The sequence below is a fragment of the Prosopis cineraria genome, unplaced genomic scaffold (genome assembly GCF_029017545.1).
Source record: "Prosopis cineraria cultivar Desert tree isolate PC_DT_omini unplaced genomic scaffold, ASM2901754v1 PC8, whole genome shotgun sequence".
Classification (NCBI taxonomy): Eukaryota; Viridiplantae; Streptophyta; class Magnoliopsida; order Fabales; family Fabaceae; genus Prosopis; species Prosopis cineraria.
This window is the reverse complement of record NW_026555339.1, coordinates 16,105,847-16,126,837: the sequence shown is the minus strand read 5'-3', so window position 1 is coordinate 16,126,837 and position 20,991 is coordinate 16,105,847. Positions and strand designations below refer to the sequence as shown.

The 20,991-nt window shown below is 34.2% G+C and overlaps 2 protein-coding genes and 2 long non-coding RNA genes across 5 annotated transcripts; 1 reads left to right on the top strand and 3 right to left on the bottom strand.

Annotated features, from left to right (window-relative positions):
- Nucleotides 1-6,743, bottom strand: LOC129317615 (uncharacterized). The gene is made up of 2 exons (XR_008594994.1): nucleotides 5,529-6,743; nucleotides 1-1,341 (listed from the first exon to the last, which is right to left on the bottom strand). It is a non-coding gene; the product is annotated as an uncharacterized LOC129317615 (long non-coding RNA).
- Nucleotides 6,744-7,247: 504 nt separating this feature from the next.
- LOC129317614 (uncharacterized) lies at nucleotides 7,248-12,739 on the bottom strand. 2 transcript variants are annotated; one of them, XR_008594993.1, is made up of 3 exons: nucleotides 12,277-12,739; nucleotides 8,687-11,007; nucleotides 7,248-8,224 (listed from the first exon to the last, which is right to left on the bottom strand). XR_008594993.1 is itself a non-coding variant. In XM_054961945.1 (2 exons), the coding sequence occupies exon 2, from the start codon at nucleotides 9,839-9,841 to the stop codon at nucleotides 9,161-9,163; it is 681 nt and encodes a 226-aa protein (XP_054817920.1). In that variant the 5' UTR covers nucleotides 9,842-11,007; nucleotides 12,277-12,739; the 3' UTR covers nucleotides 8,644-9,160. The 2 variants fall into 2 exon arrangements, 1 of the variants encoding a protein (XP_054817920.1); XM_054961945.1 differs by lacking the exon at nucleotides 7,248-8,224 and having other exon boundaries at nucleotides 8,644-11,007.
- A 4,040-nt stretch (nucleotides 12,740-16,779) lies between these two features.
- On the top strand, nucleotides 16,780-18,251 carry LOC129317612 (BURP domain protein RD22-like). The gene is made up of 3 exons (XM_054961943.1): nucleotides 16,780-17,109; nucleotides 17,226-17,458; nucleotides 17,531-18,251. Exons 1-3 carry the CDS (start codon nucleotides 16,881-16,883, stop codon nucleotides 18,044-18,046), a joined length of 978 nt encoding a protein of 325 aa, XP_054817918.1. The 5' UTR covers nucleotides 16,780-16,880; the 3' UTR covers nucleotides 18,047-18,251.
- A 113-nt stretch (nucleotides 18,252-18,364) lies between these two features.
- On the bottom strand, nucleotides 18,365-19,568 carry LOC129317616 (uncharacterized). Its single transcript, XR_008594995.1, has 2 exons — nucleotides 18,640-19,568; nucleotides 18,365-18,546 (listed from the first exon to the last, which is right to left on the bottom strand). It is a non-coding gene; the product is annotated as an uncharacterized LOC129317616 (long non-coding RNA).
- Nucleotides 19,569-20,991: the final 1,423 nt, after the last annotated feature.

Sequence of the window (20,991 nt, the reverse complement as noted above, 5' to 3'; positions counted from 1 at the left end):
TGGAACGTAAAATCATCAAATAATTGGATTCATAATTATAGGGACTTATCAGAACAATTAACAAATGTGGACACACAGTCCACGAAGGTAAATAACCAAACGCAGCTTATGCCACGAAAACAAACGTGGATACATAATCCACGAGGGTAAGTAACCAAACGCAGCCGAAGCTACAAAACAAACATGGACACACAGTTCACGAGGGTATGTAACCAAACACGGCTGAAGTAACGAAACAAATGTGAGTATGATGCTCACAAATAACCATCCCTCCGTTCCACGTGCGTTGGCCATCGCACAGGGCTAGCACCTCTTATAAGTACCCTGCTAGCTAGGTGAACCATGGCGCACCAAGGGCTAACGGAATTGCCGTTAACAACCAGTGTTCTGCATAAAGTCCCCTTCAAATCCATTTTCAAACATACGAGAAAATCATCACTTTCAAAATAAAATTTTCACTTTCAAAGTCAAACTCGCATGAATCATTCTCTATATCAATCCAATGTTCGATAGAATGAAATCTCATAATCAAAGTCCAAACTTATATTTATTAATTAATTAAAATTTCAAAACTGATAAAGGTAATTTCACAAAATAAAGAAGTTTAATAAACACACTATTCAATAACCACATCGTTATTACTAAAACAATTTTGCAAACAAATGTACTATTGTAGTATAGGAAATCTTTATTGAAAAAATTAGTTGGACGCTATCCACTTACTTGATATCTCCCAAATTAATAATATGTGCTTTTTAAATGCCTCTCCATTTCCCTTTAGCTACGCTATTACCTAGACCAGAAGAATAAACAACTTTCTTTAATAAAAACTTCAATTCATATATTTTTAACTAACATTCGTGAACCCAATATGTAATCTAGAATAATTTTAAAGTCCTCAATCCTTATTTGCCTCAATCTACTATCCATATTTAGAATTATATTCTTTCTATTCCATTCTCCCACCTATAATGACATATTCATCTCAACCATGCCTCTTTCCTTTAGTAACTGATAAATGATTTATCCTTAAGGCTCTTTGATAATTCTTCATAAAGTACACATTATTCAAAACAATACAATTTCTTACCTTACACAACCACAACCGATCTTATGACACCTTTAATTCAATATCATAAATGTCATCAAGTATAACAAATTTCTTCCTTGTTCCTTTGTGCTTCAAGACCCAAACTACTCTAACAATTCAAAATTTCACCTAACATGTTCAAACTCTAACCTATACACCATTAAGCCAAACCATCTTCATTTTTATTCAAATCCTCTCATAGCTTAGGCATGTGCAGGATCAGAACAAGCAATAAAGGAGAATCTACAATCCTAGCCACATAAACATATTCACAAAACACATATTAACATATTCATATATATATATAAAAACCAAGTGATCTAAACATTAAAATTTAATTAGGATTAATTTGGTAAAGTTTAAGCACTCATTTATATAAAAATTTTCACTCAATCATTCTATCAAACACTGTTTATGCAAGAGAAAAATTAGTGTGACAAGCTTCTTGCTTTCCTTAATTCTCTATCCAAGTGATATATAGACCTTAACAAGTCTTCTCCTAAAAACTCATGTCCAACATAAACGGTCACATGCAGTAAACAGAGGGAAAGGAACGGAAATTCTTGTGGCTTCCATCATAAACTCACGCACTTAATCACACAAAACCATCAAAAAGAGAGTTTAAAGCTAATGGTTTCTCTAACACATACACACATACAGAACTGAGGAGGAAGAAAGAGATTTGAAAATCCATACCTTTAATCAATAATATCAAAAAGTAAAAGGGTACACTACTATTAGAACAAGGAAGAGGAAGAAAGAGATCCTCATGCATCCACAACAGCCAGCCGAACAAAGCTCAGAGAGCGTCGCGAAACAGAGGAGTAGGAGAATCAAGGGAGTAGACAAACTCACAACTTTGGGTCCTGACAGTAGCGAATTCATAGCGAACACTGACATCAGCGACGAACTGAACAGCCTAGCTCCTCACTCGCACACTTTAGAAACACAGAAAAGAAATGGATGGAGAAGAATAAAGGACCAAAACTCTCGATTTCTCTCTAGCTCACACTCACACCGGTGACGGCAAGGATGAGTGCCGAAAGAACAGAGGGAGAGAAGAGGCGATCTCTCTGGTTTTTGGAATTTTAAAGAAGGAGAAAGAAAAATAAAAGAGGTGGTGCTTGCGTATTTGACCGAGGGAGAAATATAAATTTGAATTTTAAGAAATTGCAAAATTACAAAAGAGAACCTAACATTTTCTCTAATAACATAAAAGACACGGGCACTTTGGTAAATTTTCCAAAATCTTAAACTAAATAAAATTAATATCTTTGGGAAAAATATTTAAAATTTAGACATTCAAGTAAGCTATTAATATAATTTTTACTAATTCACCTTTTCCATTTGCCATAAAATAAATTTAAATAAAATATAAATTGGAGATAATAATAATTTTTTTAATTTAAGGTCATTACAATATTTATCAAAAAGAATGATTCCTTTATTGAACAAAACCTGATTTGATGAATCAATTTGTTATATGAAATATTTTATCCTGTGAATATATATATATATATATAAAATATGGCAAATGAATAATTAGGTTATGATATGTACATGTATTTCCTTATGAATTTATTTTTAAGATTGTTGAAATTATCCTGAGTAGCTTTCAAAATTTTAGTCATCAAATAAATGCCAGAACGAACATTATTTACGAGATTTTATTTTGACAAGTATTAAATTGATACTTACAATAAACCATGCAAGTTTGGCATTGAAAGTGAAAATTTTATTTCAGTAATGATTGTTTTTCTCGCATATTCAAAATGTGATTTTACAAGGATTATAAGTAGAACATTATTGCTAATGATAGTTTCATTAGCCTTAGCACACTACGGTTAATGACTAGTTAGTTTGATTTTCATGGGCTTTTGTTCTCACATTTGATATTTGAGGGTTTAACACCTACATTTATTTTCGTGGCTTCGAGCTGTGTTTAGTTAGTATTACTCTCGTGGAATGTGTGTCCACATTTGTTTCGTGGCTCTGGCTGCATTTGGTTACTTACCCTCGTGGATTACGTGTACATGTTTGTCTTCATGACATAAGACGCATTTAGTTATTTACCCTCATAGACTGTGTGTCCACATTTGTTATTTGTTTTGTTAAGTCCTCAAAATTTTAAACTCTTACTTAACATTTGGTATTTAAAATTTCAATGCTTTCAATTAATAAATTTATTACTTTGATTTACATGTGGATAATTTGTTTTCTTCAAGCATAATAGAATAAGGCAATTTTCAGTTCTCTCTCATTTTATGGTTATGATTAAAATTTACAGATTTAGTAAGTTTATCATATTGAGTTATCATCTTTTCAATTATCTCACTTAATTGTTTGAGTTTATTATTTTTACTCTTAAATTCTATTTTTGGGAATGCTACTCACTAGAAAATATTTTGGTCTCAGATTTATTAGTTGACGCTGAACCTCCTGTCAATCATTGAGAGGCTTACAAACTATACTGGATGAATACTTATCTTTGGAAATGTTTTTTATATAAATATTAAATGATGTGTTTTATTCTAAGATTAAGTTTTAAATCCTTCACATTAACCATAGATAAGATCCTGATTTTATTTTTATGTCAACTGTCTGTTACTAGGGAACATAGTTCTAAATTGTTGAATGCATATGGAAATCTATATATATATATATATATATATTGTTTTAGATATTTTGGAAGATCCTATTGATAAAGGAGGTTTTGCTGAAATTTCTACAAAAATATTGAAACTTTTATTATAACAAACACTATTAAGGATGCCATAATTTCAATACAAATTTAATTATGTATTGGAAATTGAATAATTTCTCAATTTGAGGCTTAAGGGATGTGTGATATTGTTCACATCCTGTGTCGGTCATCCTCTATTTTTGGAATGTGACATGAGATCCCAAACTATCAGAATCAACTAAGCTCCTTAAAAAATCCAAAGCCACCTTAAACAGAGAAAAATAGGAAATTCCTTCTTTTGCCAGCTTATCAATAACTTGATCCAGCTGCCTATCAACATGCTGTAGCTTGACTTCCCATTTCCAATGTAACATATCAATTATGTCTAATAAAACTGTACTGCAAGCACCATTACTGATATTTCCTTTAGCAATCTAATCAGTGAGACTTTTACAATCAGATTCTAAGATCATATGCCTAAAGCCAAAGCCCCAGACAAAACAAAGGCTTTTCAGCACTGCCTATTCCTCAGCTTCATAAGCAGAACAAATACCTAAATTATAGCAGAATCTTGCTATCCAGTATCCATTATGATCTCTCAAAACCCCACCACATCCAGCTTTTTCACTTGAGAATGTAACAGCCCCATCTACATTAATCTTAACTCAACCAGTAGAAGGAGGTATCCATTTGATTACCTAAACCAGTTTTTAACCAGCTTAGAAAGACCAGTTTAGATATGACAAGCAATTCTAAATCGATTATACAACTAGTTTATAATCGGCATATTCTAAATTGGTTGTAAAATAGAATTGGTTTAGATTGGTTTAGAAAGTGAGATTTAAAAAACAAAAATAGGGGCATTTTTTTGTATTCCAATATAAAAAAAAATCTTTTTTATGGTAAATTTATTCTAACACCTGTAGGGAGAGAATGAAAATTATATTGTGATTTTATCACTTAAGGTGCATCAAGTTAAAAACAAACAATTGAGCACACTCTTAGCAAATGAAAGGAAATGTTGATACAAATTGCTATACATCATGATTATAATTTTACCTTTTGTAAAAAAACAAAAAAAGCAAGAAATGAACAAGAAAGAATAATGATGGTAAAGATTGAAAGAATAATATATTTTCCAAGCATAATTCTTCCAAAGAGATAGTAATAGAATATAAACCATAAAAATCATTACTTCCATCAGAATTTGATCTAAGCTCATCATAAAGGAAGAAAAAACAGGACTTCTTTTAGACATGATATCCCTTTATTTCTCTAATTGTTTCATCAATTCTCCTAGTTACACAACTAATTAGAAAAGATGACAAAGGGAAAAGAAAAGGGAGAAATTAAAAGCATAACGCAACAAACATCTATGCTCAAATATGATTGAAGACAGAGATATGCATATCTTGAACAAGAACCTACTTTCGTTTTCTTTCAACCAATTTGACATCAAGTGACTTTTCCAGTGTTTCTTCATCATCGAGTTTAGCTTTCAAAGCTTTAAGATTTTTCTCAATTTCTTTTTGCAGAATTTAATTGTAAGAGGTGCTCATATTATCAAACAAGGTGTTTGGTGTTAAGTTAAAAGGACAAAAAATATTACATCCACAATTTATCCCATATCTTGAGGAGAGCCACTCTTTTATAAGCTTAATTCAAATCAAAATTAACAAAAATAAAAGGTTTCATTCTCCCTGATTTGCATGCATAATTCATAGAAATTGTAAGTCAAAATGTTAGAGGGAACACCTGATCTTATATGGCTTGCATCTAAGCGAAAAAGTGCTTTGACATTTTCTTGTAAACCTGAGGAAAACAATAACAACAAATATATCAAATCTGGCATGGGCTACTGTTAGGTCTTGAAAAATAACTCAATGCCAAATATGAAATATATTCCAGTAGACCTCTATTATTAGTGGAAAATGTAGAGGAATACAATCCCTAATCACCCAAAGCATAAACTCACAAACTTAGGAATACAATCCTGGTATTTGAGAGACCAGGACCCTCTCCTACTAGTGACACACTTCCTGCCCAATACAACCTCCTCTCCCCCTTTTTAATGCACTCCTACTATCTGACATAATCAGAATATTTGTTACTGAGCTCTATTTCCCATTCTTCCCTTTCTAGCCTTGTTACAGTTACTTCAATGGGTTGGGCTTCCTTTCTTCTTTTATGTATATATCTAGCCCCATTTTCTGCTGGGCCCAACATTCTCCTGTTCTACAAGTGTCACCTTGTCCCCAAGGTGAAAATTTGGAAATTGAGTACGAATGGTCTCCAATTAATTCTTCCTAAGTATTCTTGTAGTCAGGTAAGGCTTTCCACTTAATCAGGAGCTGTAAGGTACCTTGGTCATCGCAACACACCTCTAAAACTGATTCGGGTTCCACTTGTAACTCTAATTCCTCAATAAGCCCATTTGGTAATGGTTAAGCTGTAACCATGGCCTTTAAGGCTTTTTTAAGTTAGGAAATATGAAAAAAATTATGAATTCAAGCACTAGGAGGGAGGGTCAAGTGATAAGCAACTAAACCAATCTTTTCCTCAATCAAAAATGGCCCATAATATCTAAGGGCTAATTTTTCATTAGGCCTTTTAGCCAATGACTGAAATCGGTAAGGCTTAAGTTTCAAATAGACAAAATCTCCTACCTCAAAGTGGACCTCTCTTCGATGTTTATCTGCCTGGTTATTCATTCTTACTTGACCTCGCTCAAGCTGTGCCTTAAGTTCATCCAAAATAAGATTTCTCTCCCTCAATTGCTGGTCTAGCTCCTGTACTCGTGAAGGTCTATTTGACCATTTTAGGAGAACAGGTGGGTCCCTGCCATATAGGGCCTTGAATAGAGTCATTCCAGTCTGATAAGAGGTGTTATACTAGTATTCTGCCCACAGTAACATTTTAGCCCATTTCTTTGGCGTATTTCCAGCAAAACAACACAGATAAGTCTCTAGACTTCAGTTTACCACCTTCGTTTGCCGATCGTTCTCTGGATGGTAAGTTGAACTATACTTAAGTGTGGTGCTTGCCAAGCTGAAAAGCTCTTTCCAAAATTGACTTGTGAAAACTTGATCTCGATCAAACACTATGGTTGAAGGAAATCCATGCAATTGAATAATTTCCTTAACAAAAATTTTAGCAACATCCTTAGCGTTATACGAATGTGATAGTGGAATGAAGTGGGCATATTTCGTTAACCGATCCACCACTACTAACATTGTGTCAAAGCGGTGACTTTTAGGCAATCCTCTTATAAATCCATACTAATATCAATCCAGGACGCACTTGGTATGGGAAGTGGCTGCAACAGGCCTACAGGAGTCAAGGCTTCATATTTACTCCTTTGGCATATGTCACACTGTGTGACATAATCCTGGATGTCTTTCTTCATGCCTACTCAATGAACGACAACTAATAGTCTCTTATAGGTCCGTAAATATCCAGAGTGCCCCCTGCCAATGAATCATGAAATTCTTGAATCAATTCCTTAGTTTTGGATGAATTCTTGGGTAGTACCAATCGCCCTTAAAAAAAAACCCCCATTTCGTAGTGTATATCCCTTAGGTACCTCCTTCCCTTGTATCAATTGCTAAGTCAAGGTTCTCAAGTGCTCGTCTTGTAGAATTTTGAACTCTAAATCTGTTATGCCTTCATACTGCCATAATGACACAGCCCTCATCTCTAGTTCATTGTGTTGCTGAGAGAGAGCATCAGCTGCACGGTTCTCTTTTCCCGACTTGCAGTGTATTTGGAACTGATAACCCATTAATTTAGATACCCACTTTTTTTGGTCAAGTGCAATTATTCTTTTCTCCATCAGATATTTTAGCGCCTACTGATCGGTCTTGATTATGAAAGGTTAATTAGTCAAGTAATGCTGCCACTTTTTGACTGCTAGTGCAATTGCCATTAATTCCCTTTCATAGACCGAACATTGTTGCTGTCTTTCTGAAAGCTTCTGGCTAAAATAAACAATGGAGCATCACTTCTGCATTAATATTGCCACTATTCCTTTAGCCGAGGCATCCGCTTCTATATTAAAGGGGAGTTTGAAATCTAGCATGGTAAGCACTAGAAGAGTTGTCATGGCTAATTTTAGATCTTCAAATGCTTTCTGCACTTTCTCATCCCATAAGAAAGAGTCCTTCTTTAGCAATTGTGTCAGAGGGGCTGCAATTTTTCCATAGTCCTTTACAAACTTCCTATAGTACCCAGTTAGACCCAAGAAGCCCCTAAGAGCCTTCAAGCTCCTAGGTTTCGGCCATTTTTTCATTGTCGAGATCTTACTGTGATCAACTTTCACCCTTTCAACAAATATGATATGCCCCAAATACTCAACCTGAGTCTGCCCAAACACACACTTCTTAGGATTCACTACTAATTGGTTCTGCTTCAGTAGCTCTAAGGTCTTTCACAGGTGTTCTTTGTGAGAGTTCCTGTCTTCACAAAACACAAGAATGTCATCAAAGAACACTAAAATAAACTTCCTCAAATATTCTCGAAATATATCATTCATAAGAGATTGGAAAGTTGAGGGAGTGTTAGTCAAACTGAAAGGCATGACTTTAAATTCATAGTGCCCGTCATGCATGCAAAAATTTGTTTTGTTTTCTTCCCCCTCTTTGATCTGGATTTGGTGGTAGCTTGATTTAAGGTCAAGCTTAGAGAATATAGTAGCACCGCCTAACTCGTCTAGTAGTTCATCAATGGCTGGGATAGGGTATTTGTCTGGTACTATGATTCTGTTTAGTGCTTGATAATCTATACAAAACTGCCAGCTCCCATCTTTTTTCTTGACTAATAATACAGGACTGGAGTAAGGGCTAGTGCTCGGCTGGATAATTCTGGCTAAGAGCATTTCTTTCACCAACTTTTTGATTTTTGTCTTTTGAGCGTACCTGTAGCGATGGGGTCGTGTGTTGGGGGGCTAAGCACCTTCCTTGACCAGTATAGCATGGTCTTGTGACCTTTTAGGGGGTAGGCCTCCAGTGAGTAGCACACGTTCGGAAATTTAGTGAGTATGTCGCTTAAGTCTGAGGCTTTAGAATCCAATATGCTTTCTATACTCTTGTTGATTGCTCTCAACTCAAGGATATATCCAACTCGTTCCTCCAAAATGGATTTCTTGATCGATTGAATGCAGTAGGCAATTGCGTTAGCATTGAATCCCTACAATGGCAAACCCATTGTTTGTCCACTCTCACCTTCATATACAACTACCTCCAATTCATGCAAGTTTCACCCAGCGACGCGAGCCACTCCACTCACAAGACCAAGTTGACATTTCCCAAATTGAAAGGGTAGAACGTCTGTTTGATCTCTACCCCTTATATTTTCAGCATAATCTCTGGGCATTTCAGGTCTGATTCAATTCATCGCCCATCTCCCACTATCACAAAATACTTCTTGACTGTCTCCATTGGAATCCTGAGCTGTTTAATGAGGGTGTGGGCCACGAAATTATGAGTTGCCTTACAGTCAATCAATATCACCACCTTTTGTCCATGGGCTTCTCCCACCATTTTTAGAGTTCGTTTTCTCGTGAGCCCAATTGCAATAGTCATGGAAAGCTCCATTGAAGACATTGCCTTCTCAGCCATCTGGTTACTTAGCTCGTGGGCCTTGCCAGGCCCAATTTCATCTATTTCCTCTTCTTTCAATACAAGAAGCTGGAGCTGTTTATTTTTATACTTATAGTTAGGCCTAAACTTCTCTTCACACTTGAAGCATAAGCCCAGCTCACAGCGTCTGTTTATTTCAACCTCCAAAAGCCTCCTCCTCATACTGTTACTGTTACTGCTGGCAGTGGTTAGCACTGGGTTAACTCCTTTTTGTGCCGTCATTTTGGCCTCATCTCTTGCCTTACCAAAGGTCGTCTTCACCGTGAGAGGCGACGCTGCATTTCTTACAGTATCCACTGGGCTGAACCTGGGCATAAAGCTTCGAAAATCACTCCAGCACCCTGCCGAGGAAGGTTTTGAAGCCTTACTCTTCTTCTCCTCTAGTTTTTCCTTCACACGATTCCTATCTTCCACTTGATTCGAAAAATCCATCAGTTACGTTGCGTCAGATTTCGGGGATGCATTAATTTGACATCGCACCAAATTTCCTCCTTAAGCCCATTCATAAATGCCCCCATCATCATCTCCTCTAACACATCCCGAAGAGGCACAGAGAGGAACTCAAAACGCTCTCTATACTCGGGAACCATTTCTTCTTGTTTTAAGGTGAGCAACTACTCGTACTCATCACTAGCCTGCTTACCATGGAACCACTCTATTGCTTCCTTCTTAAACTCTTGCCAAGATCTCACTACAGCTCGAGTGTCGAGCCACTAAAACCAGGTTAAGGCTTTACCTTTTAGACTTACGATAGCAGCATCAAGCTTGTCTTGTTCGCTAATCTTGTTGATAGTCAAATAACATTCTACACGGAACATCCACCCTAAAGGGTCATCTCCATTGAATATAGGGAGCTCCAGACGTCTGAAGTGTTTGTTATCATTTTGTCTCGTTTCCTCCTCTCCTCGTTCGTTCCGTTCACCATGACTCGTTGAAATATTTCTAGGCTCCTCCACTTTCTCTCCTTCAATATGCCCATCCTTAATTCTTCCTATGTCTCTGTTGGCTACTGTAATCAGATTTCGAAGTTCAGTGAGCTGGTCCGAAATTAGTCTCACTGTTCCCTCCACTCCTGTAAGTTTCTCCGTTGTCTCTCCTTGTTTCCTCTGTAACTCTATCACCACTTCTTCAAGTTGGTCGACTCTATTTTCCATCCCCGTATTGACCATGCCCAGAATCAACTGCTCTGATACCAAAATGTTAGGTCTTGAAAAATAACTCAATGCCAAATATGAAATATATTCTAGTAGACTTCTATTACCAATGGAAAATGTAGAGGAATACAATCCTTAATCACCCAAAGCATAAACTCACAAACTTAGAGAATGCTCAAACAGAACAGCTCCCTCCCCTCCTAGTATTTGAGAGACCATAACCCTCTCCTACTAATGACACACTTCTTGCCCAATATGGCCTCCTCTCCCTCTTTTTAACGCACTCCCACTATCTGACATAATCAAAATATCCGTTACTCAGCTCTATTTCCCATTATGCCCTTTCTAGCCTTGTCACGGTTGCTTCAATTGGTTGGGCTTCCTTTCTTCTTTCCTGCATATATCTAGCCCCATTTTCTGCTGGGCCTAACAGCTGCATAAGTCCTATATTTATTAGCAAAATTTATGTTATGACATGTTAAAAAATACCTAAACTTCTCATAGGGATATGTGTTGAAATTATTAAACCAATTAAAATTAAAAAAGAAATGAACAAAAATATATACATTAAAGATAAGCAAAACTTAACGCTAAACTCTTTATTCAAGATTAACATTCAAGAATTAAGAATTTTTTTTTTTACTTTGACAAACTATAGACCTCATAATATAACAGGAAAAAAAGAGCATACATATGAAGTTGATTGATTCACCATGGCCTAAAATGGAAATGAGAAGAAATATAACAGGCTTTGAATAAAGGTCAAAAAGGGCATTCTTCTCATATGGAAAGTTTGCATGCCTGATATTTCAGCATTCTTAGCTTCTTCTCGAGCTAGTTTTTGTTCCTCCAGTGCTCTTTGTGTGAAATTGTGCAAGAGAATTTGCATGAGTCAAAGATGGAAAACAAGTCTTGGATGTCAAAACAACCCAAACAACTTCAACAAGCATCGATTAGTTCAACCTCACAGCAGCAAAAAAAGTCATAACACAGGCATCTTGATGTCTTAAGTAAATTACAAGTGCTTATAACAATTCTAGCTTCAAAAACAACAACAACAAAATCTTGCATTAAGTAAATTACAAGTTAGCATTAAAGGAAAGGGCAACAGTACTAAACCAGAAACTTCCTTAAAATTAGAATTACAATTAGATCTTGATGCGGTAAATGGTACCAACAAAAATGAAAATAATCTAGTAATTGCATTAAAGAAAAATTTAGAAAAGAAAATCATGGTAGAAAGGTAAACAATACAACATACTCATTGCTAAATGAGAAACAAAAAACTAATTGTTTCAATCATGCCCGCAAAACTACCAATACAGTCACAGAATTATTAACACCAATATACTCAATGGACAAACAGTTCTAAATGTGAACTGTGAGTAATTTGTATAAGATAAGAGGGATAAAAAAGTAGTGACCCGAGAGGAAAAACGTTGAGAGCTTGGAGTGTAAAAATGGTGAAAATTGCAGAAGAATCCCCAAGTTTATTTAACCATTTATCAGGTCAAATAAATTCAGATAGAAGGGCTCCAATTGGGACGAGCTATAGGATAAGACAAGCTTCAAGATAATTAGATGTCTGTCAAATTGGAAATGAAGTCTGGGGCACGACACTAATTCAACCAGATAATAAAGAAAGAAACCCATACTTGAAAATCCAGACATGAAAGCAGGACAGAAAGTTTAGAAGAAGGAAAGTGTACCTACCTCGCAAGATGGAAAGACAGTTGGTCTCATGGTGTTGATGATAGTGATTGGGGTATGATTAAGGTGGAGGAGGCGGTTGTTGATATTGGTCATTGAAATAACCTTGGTACCCTTGATACTGGGGACGCAAAGGAGGTAGCGACAGAGGGTATTCGGAATACACAGGCGTTAGATAACCTTCATAAGAAAGCACCATTGCGCAGGTGTCTGGCGGCGGAGGAGAAGGAGGATAGGTAGATCCTTGCCTTGGGTGAAAATTCAGCAATGAAGATTAGAATTGAAATCGGAAAAAGAAAGGAAATGTTAGAATGATCTGCCATTTCAACACTCCTTACTTCAAACCAGTAACGCCATCTTAACGAGCAACAACGGTGGGGCAACGACTTCTATCAATGAGCAATAATCTCTCAACAGTGAGGAACAACTTCGACACTGAAGAGGACAGAACAGGATGAGAAGAGAAGTCTAGGGTTTAGAGATATAAGAGAAAAAAAATTTAAATTTAAACACATCTAAACTGATTACAAAGCATGACTGCTTTAGATATTTTAAAAAAAAAATATTTTAAATATTACAAATTATTATTTAAACCAGTTACCCTTAATAACCAGTTTAAATATCTATTCAAAATTAAAAAAATATTAAAATATAAATATATGTCTAAATTGGTTATGATCTATGACCGGTTTAGATATCAATTTTTAAATTGATTCCCTTATTAATCAGTTTAAAAATTATCTCATCTTCTTTTTTATTTATGAGAATGTCACCGTATCCCATTTCTAAATTATTGGCGCATTAATCGAATTAGATATGTGGGTTTAAAAAGTATGTTTTGCTAAAGTAAACGTTTAACTCAAGGTCGGTCTCATTTATATTAACATAATACTTCCGCATCCACTGAATAACAGCAACAGGATTTATAGGCTTTTCAAAATCAGGCTCAAAATCTGCGATTTCCTGTCTGTTAGTATCATCAGTCCAATGGACTTAAGTCGAGAGGCCCAAGTCCATATACTTTTATATTATTGGAATGCATCTTGCCCTAGAAAGGGAGCCACTGTATCTCACGCAAGATCTTTTTTTAAGAATATTAAGGGAACGTGATATTTTTAAATAAAATAATTTAAAGTTTACATAAAATTGCAAATAACTAAAGATTAGACTTTTCAGAATAACTTGAAAGAACTATTTAAGACCAAACTAGTCTTAATGGATTGTTCATATGTTACAGATGGCCAAAAGATAAGGGGAAAATGACAATTAGGGACCCTATTAGAATAATAATTACAATTATAATTCTGAATTATTGAAATCCTACTAATAGCTATAGTCTTTATTTGCAATTAAAAAAATTTGAATAGTCAGTTGGAAATTTAACAAAATACATTTGAGATTATTGTAACGTCAGTTAAAAATTTATAAAAGTCAGTTGTGAATCTCAATTTTTTGCTATCTATATTCATATCATAAACCACTTGAAAAATCCATAAAATACACTTGAGATTATTTGTAACATTAGTTGAAAATTTATAAGAGTCAGATGTAAATTACAAATCAATCACTTTTAATTTTTTACTATCAATACATAGATAAATTGATTGGAAAATCATCAAAAGATACTTGGAAAATTTTGTAGTGTTATTTGGAAATTTACAAAAGTATGTTGTAAATATCAAACTAATCAATAAAAAATACTTTATTATAAGGAGCATAGTCTGTTATTGAAATTTTAATGATTTAAGGCTATATAATTGTAATAAATATTCTTAAGGGTTGTCTGATTGGCATTTTCCCAAAGATAAAGCATAATGCATTATTTTGAATATTTTCTAAAATGACTTGGAAAATTGGAAAGAAAAGCACTTAGCTCCAAAGATGAACACTGAAGATTTTACTCCAAAGATAAAATGGCAAAGTGAATGCTTTTTTTTTTTTTTCCCTACTCATCATGTCTCCCAATAACTACAGAGGCTGTTTCTTGTGATGTGACGTGCATGATGAAAATGAATTAAAGGATCTTCCAACGACTACAAAAAGAAAATGCATTATTTTCTACAAATGGATTGGTCCAACAAAAAGAAAAAGGTAAGGAAGACTACAAAAAGAAGTCCTGTCGAAAAAAAAAAAGGTACAACCCTTATGACTTGATTTACATGAAACTATATTAAAAGAATCCCACATGATAAAAATAATATATTATTTGTACCAATAAAACAACATATTATTTTTTTACAAATGAGTGACGTGGTCCATCATCATAAAAGAGTAATGAACATTAAAATAGACTGGTCCCTGCATCCTTTACAAATCATAATGAAAATAAGCAAATCCTGCGATTTGGTTTCCCTCATTTTCTATCAGGAAATGAAGTATTCTGACTCAATTTATTTCTTCAATCAAAACAAATATTCTTTATTTAATCATCAATAAAAAAAAAACATGGTAAAAATTTTCTAAACAGATCCATCTATTCAAAATTAAATGGAAATGGCCTATACCCAAAAAATTAAAATCAGAAGGAATATAATTGGTTAACGAATGTAATATAGTGTTGGATCCCTTTCATTTGAAATGGATAACTAGGAACCTTCCTAGCTAGAATGTGGCCTACTCTCTCTCTCTCTGTCTGTCTGTCTGTCTCTGTCTCTGTGTGTGTGTCTTATGATCTTATCAGTACATATTGCTGAATATTCTTTTATAATGAATATTTAAAAAAATGGAAATGGAGATTATTAGAATTGAAGCAATGTGTACTATATAGTGTCAAAGATAGATTTTTTTTTTTTTGGGAGATAACTTCGTTCCTTGTTTTCTTTTTGACAAAATATGTCTACCATTTACTATAGGATTACATATTGAAAATTAGACTTGTTAAAATGTATTATATTTGAATTGGATGTGAATGTGACACTGAAAAGCATTCTTTAAGACTAAACCAGCTTTAATGGATGATTCATTACGGGTGGCAAAATGATACATCAATAAATAAAGTACATAAGTAATCATACCCCACTTTCTCTATTATTTAATAGATGTTTTCACTATCTTTAAATTTTAATAGTTATATCATAAGTTAGGCTTGCCACTCCTTATTAAAAAAAAAACGACAAATGACGTGGAAAATAACAAAGTTAAATATATAATTTTATTTGTAAAAGTTTCAAAATTGGAAAGTAAATGCAAGATTTTTGTCAAAACAAAGTAAATGCATTGTTTTCTAAAATGACTTGGAAGTTGAATATAAAAGCATTTAACTCAATAGATGAAGACTGAAATTTTTCTCTCTTAGACTTGGAAATATGCGAAGTGATGTGCTTTATTTTCTATATATGTCTTCCAACTAATTAAAGAGGCTTTTTTCCTAATACGATGTCCATGATGAAAATTAATTAAAACAAAATCGTATGACTAAAACATTAAATGCATCATTTTCTACAAATGATTTGGAGTAACAACAAAAAAGCAAGGAAAGCTACAAACAAACTAGTCCTGTAAACTTTTCTATCTTGAAATTAAAATTATCAAATTTTGATTCCCATATATTTTTTGTGTATTTCTTTTCACATTTTTCTAAAAAAAGCTTGAGGGAATTGGAATATCAAATTTTGCACATTTTACTTCATAGAAAACTGACTTAGTTTAAGTTAATTTTAACCGTCCAATCAATTGTTTTAGGTTTATCATTTTCTTTGAATTTTTTTTAAAATAGAAATAGATATAAACTGTTTAAGTTAAATGTGTGACCATGGTTAAGCAGACAGTCAAGCTAAATCGGCCAGCCAAAATTCAAACTATTATTCATAGTCGAATATAAGGCTAGTATTCAAATATTAAGTAGCTCAAGCTTTTTTTTCCCCTAAAAAAAAAATAACAAGCTTTAAACGATTTCAAAAACACTCTAAACTTTTAAGACCAAGTCATTCAAGTTATGTTAATATACCTTGTTTCATCGAATACTTAATAAAATCATCAAAACTAAAGATGCATTAACAAAGATGGGGTTCCAATGCCCACTGTAATTCAAATACGGTAATGGAGATTTGAAGGCCGCCAGTGCTTATCTTTGGAAAGAAGGAGCTTATTTCAAATACCAACATAAATAATTTATTCAAACTACAAAGTTTTAATACGATGCCAAACAAAAATCATGATAATCATCAATCCATTTCCAAGCATTTCTTTTCATTCCATTTTTATTTGTCAATGCCAATTCTACCAACCAAAAGGGCCCATGGAGTAAAGGGGTTAAAATGATCATGTCAAGCTAAAGTAAATGTCAAGCTAAAGTAAAAGGAATAGAACTTTAGATTTTTTTTTTTTGGCCTTTAAAAAAAGTTACTCATTTGAAAGTTGCAATTAATTAATTATTTAAATTTAAACTAAAATAAAATAACAATATATTGAGATAATTTCTTTTTACATATTTTTCATTCTTTTGCTTTTCTTTAAATTTTGATATCCGATATAAGTGTGTGTGTGTGTGGGTGTGGGTGTCATGCACCTTGTATCGAAACCTGCGTCGTCCATATCTCATAAGAATCCAATCCTTGGCACTCTCCCCCCATTATATTCTTCCTCTCACTTCCAATTTTTGTCTATTAATGGGCAAATTATATGCAGCTTCAGTACATAGTTTCTTCAATACTGAAGATCGAACCCCTGCGTATCGCTGTTGTTCTCAGGGTATTATACGAATGTCTATTTTCATATTATATATAATATTGCACATTGCAGGAACGCATGCTGCCTCACCTCCCGAACTTTACTGGAAGTCCATGCTTCCCACTACTCCCATTCCCAAATCATTCGCAGATCTCCTTCACCCTGCTGGTTGGTATCGTAATGTTCATTGGTATTTTTTTTCTGCGAATTTCGATCTTCACTTGACAAATAATATTCTACAGTAAGTTTCTTTAAGTGCTAAATAGTTAATGCTGCCAAGTCAGGTGACGACACCCCCGACCGTGGCTGGACGACCGAACATAGAAAAGTATGCATAAATTTTTGTTATGTGAACTCTGACACCAAACTACACGATAATGCCAGCAGAGCTCTCTTCTTGTTGGAGAAGGACTTGAAGGCTGGTCACAGAATGAACTTACTCTTCACGCAAATCTCTAACCAAGCATCCTTCCTGCCTCGTGAAGTCGTGAAATCCATTCCCTTTTCCTCAAGCAAGGTACGTAATGTCAGATTGATTCTGCTATGTGGCCAACAGAAAATTTATGTATTTATGATTCTTTACTAACAGATGGCTGAGATATTGAACAACTTTGCTGTGAAGCCTGGGTCAGAAAAAGCTGAGGTTATGAATAATACAATTAAACTTTGTGAGGAGTCAGGGATTAAAGGAGAGGAGAAGTATTGTGCCACGTCATTGGAATCCATGGTTGATTTTATCACTTTGAAGCTTGGGAAAGACGTGGAAGCTTTGTCTACGGAAGTGATGAAGGATACAAAGCAGCAAGAATACACAATAATGCAAGGAGGGAAGGTGGGAGAGACGAAAGTGGTGGTGTGCCACAAGCTTAATTATGTGTTTGCTGTATTTTATTGTCATAAAATAGAGAACACGGTCACCTATACGGTATCCTTGAAGGGGGATGATGGGAGCAGAATAAAAGCCGTGAGTGTATGTCACAGAGACACGTCACAGTGGAACCCAAAACATTTGGCCTTCCAAATGCTAAAAGTGAAACCAGGGAGTGTTCCCATATGCCACTTCCTTTTTCAAAGCACCATTGCGTGGGTTCCCAAACAAAGCTAAGAATGAATTTCATTCCTGAATCGAGGAGATGAAGTATGTGATTTTGTTGAAAGTCTTTATTATCTTTGTTTTGCTTCCCTTGCTATGTTGTTTTTGGTTCTGGTTTGTGTTCTTTTAGTGACTTGTACTCATGGCTTTGGTTTTTCTTTGTTAAGTAAAACATCTGTGGGAAAAAAAAAATCTTAGCTGATTACTTAATTGAACGTGGCCAAACACAAACCTAATGTGACTACACAGGGTCAAGAGGTATATTACCATCTTGCAAGCAAATCAAGTTATCATGAAACTAAATAACAATGATGAGCAAAGACAGAGAGATATCGAGACCATATATTGTTTATCATGCAAAGCCATCCAAAAAGCAAAATAAAAGATACATAGAGAGATGAAGGAAAAGGAAAGGGGAAACTAGTAATCGATGCTAAATTATGCCGTTGATCTTCCACATCCCCAAGGAATCCACCTCCATTTGAGCCCCCAAGTGCATGTCCTCTCAAGTCCTGAAAGCTTCAAATTAAATGATGCGCAAAACCCTCAACTTACATGGTTAAAAAATGCCTCAAAAATGTTTTAAGCAAAGCATTCCGAGTTACCATAGGAGTTGCGGCATTTACATCGAAGTGTTGTGGCACCATCAGAGAGACATTACGATGAGTTCTTCTCCGTACTTGAATAAAGGATGCTTTCATGAAATGTAAATAGAGAGAAAAGAAGCATTTCATAGTAGGGTTAGCATTGTCATTTCCTGAATTACAAATATCTAAATTCAGGGTTAACATTGTCATTTCATAAATACACATGTCAAAATTATCTTTTTTGCAGAAAGGTCAAGTTGGACTTTTCATCGTCGCTCCAGTGTACTGTTCAATTAAAAAAAGAGGATGAATAAAGAATTTGATAGCTATATTGTCATTGGATTCATTATTTCTACTTACCGAAACATTGTTGGATATTTTAAATATTTTATTGGTATTTCAAAAAGAATTATCATTTTGATTAAAAATATTAATCATTATTGAAATTTATTTATTTTGCAACTTACAATTTAAACACCATGTTATTTTCCGAAACCATTTTTAATTGCATTGATGTGTCATTAACTGGTGTTTTATTGTCCAATGCTCATGAGTTTTCTTCGTATCAAAAGCAATGTAGATCGCATATTTAGATACATCGTCCCCAGCTTTCAGTTGGGAACACGCATGCTCACAAAGATGCAAGCGAGAGGCTTGGAGAAACACTGATTGGATAACCCGCAACGAAGCTTGGAGAACCACAAGCAAGAGCGGCCAAGACAAAGCTCTGCAACATGCCAAAGCTGAGATCGGAAACTCAAGCGTGATAAAGCTTGGACAATGGTTAGAGTGAAATGCACGGTGAACCTTGAAGGACAGTGAGATCCTAATCAAAACCAGTGCACGGTGAAGCATGGATGCAGCCTTGTCATGGCGATACAGAAGGTAGACAACAAAAGAGAAAGAGGGGAAGGAAGAGGTAGGTGAAATAGAGAAGTGAAATATGATGAAATGAATTGTCACGCTCAGAAAATAAGGCAAGACCGGCATGGAACATGGGAATAATATTTCATATTCCCAAAGCCTTAACTCAAGAAAACTCTAATTCTAATATTTGAATGTGTAATTAATATAAATAAACAACAATACAATACTTTTATAAAAGCTACAAATCACCAATCTTCTAAAAAAAATTTGATAAAACTTCCCATAAAAATAGAATTTTCCAAAAATTTACAACACAAATTTACAATATCAATTTAGCAAAAAGGAGCTTTACTCCTCAACGACAGTCAAACAACACAATAAAAATCAAGACTCTTAACTATAGTGTATATACAGCACCTAAAACATTATTTATAAAAATACATCATATAAATCATAAATTTCCATCAAATTAGAAATTAACCAAAACGGCATCTCTACTTCAATCCAGAAGCAAAGTTCCTTCAAGGATCTAAAGAAGGTACATGGTCAGCTATACTATCTAAGACCAAACCAAATACTTTTTAGTGAATAACGTCCCAACCATAATATTTTGCAGAATTAAAATGAATAAAATACAATAGTTACATAAATTAAATGAGAAAGCAATTCAATATAAACTATTTATAAACTTGAAATAAAAGTTCTATATAACTTCAATAATAAGAACGTTTAAATCTATAATGACAAAACAGCTTTAACATTTAATCTTGACAAGTCAAAATGATTAAATAAAAAAATAAGAATAATAATATTTACTAAATTAAAAACCTTTACGTATGAAATCACCAATTAATTAAAATTCTATATTTTTGGGGGATTTATCAGAACAATTCATAAACATGGACCCACAATCCACGAGAGTAAATAACCAAATGTGGCTTATGTCATGAAGTCAAACGTGGACACACCACAATGGTAAGTAACCAAATGCAGCCAAAGCTACAAAGTAAACGTGGACACATAGTCCACGAAGGTAACACTAACCAAATGTGGCTTGAAGCATGAAAATAGACGCAAGTGTTAAACTAACAATAACAAACATGAAAATAGAGCTCATGAAAAAATCGAACTAGCTAGTCATTGACTATGGTGCGTCAAAGTCTAACGAAACTACCATTAGTAACTAGTGTTTTGTATAAAATCTCCTTTCAAATCTATTTTCAAACATGTGAGAAATCATCACAATTAAAAAATGGTTCTCATTTTCAAAATCAAATTGCATGAATAGTTTGAGCATTAAAAACTTGCCAAAATAAAATTTCATATTGATGTCAATTTTTGACATTTATTGAATAACCCAAAAATAACCAAAATTTATAAAATAATCCCATCAATTTTAAAAATATCCTTTGTAAGGAAAAATAAATATACATACCATAATTCAAATATCCTTCAACATCTCTTTATAATTTCCTAAGATGAAAATGATTTAATTAACAAAAT

Bases quoted from the DNA above. Each gene is read 5' to 3' on its own strand.
- LOC129317614 (XM_054961945.1), bottom strand. From the start codon at position 9,841: ATGGATTTTTCGAATCAAGTGGAAGATAGGAATCGTGTGAAGGAAAAA.
- LOC129317612 (XM_054961943.1), top strand. From the start codon at position 16,881: ATGGGCAAATTATATGCAGCTTCAGTACATAGTTTCTTCAATACTGAA. The intron at 17,110-17,225 runs GTTGGTATCGTA...CTGCCAAGTCAG, and splicing joins AGATCTCCTTCACCCTGCTG to GTGACGACACCCCCGACCGT. The intron at 17,459-17,530 runs GTACGTAATGTC...CTTTACTAACAG, and splicing joins TTCCCTTTTCCTCAAGCAAG to ATGGCTGAGATATTGAACAA.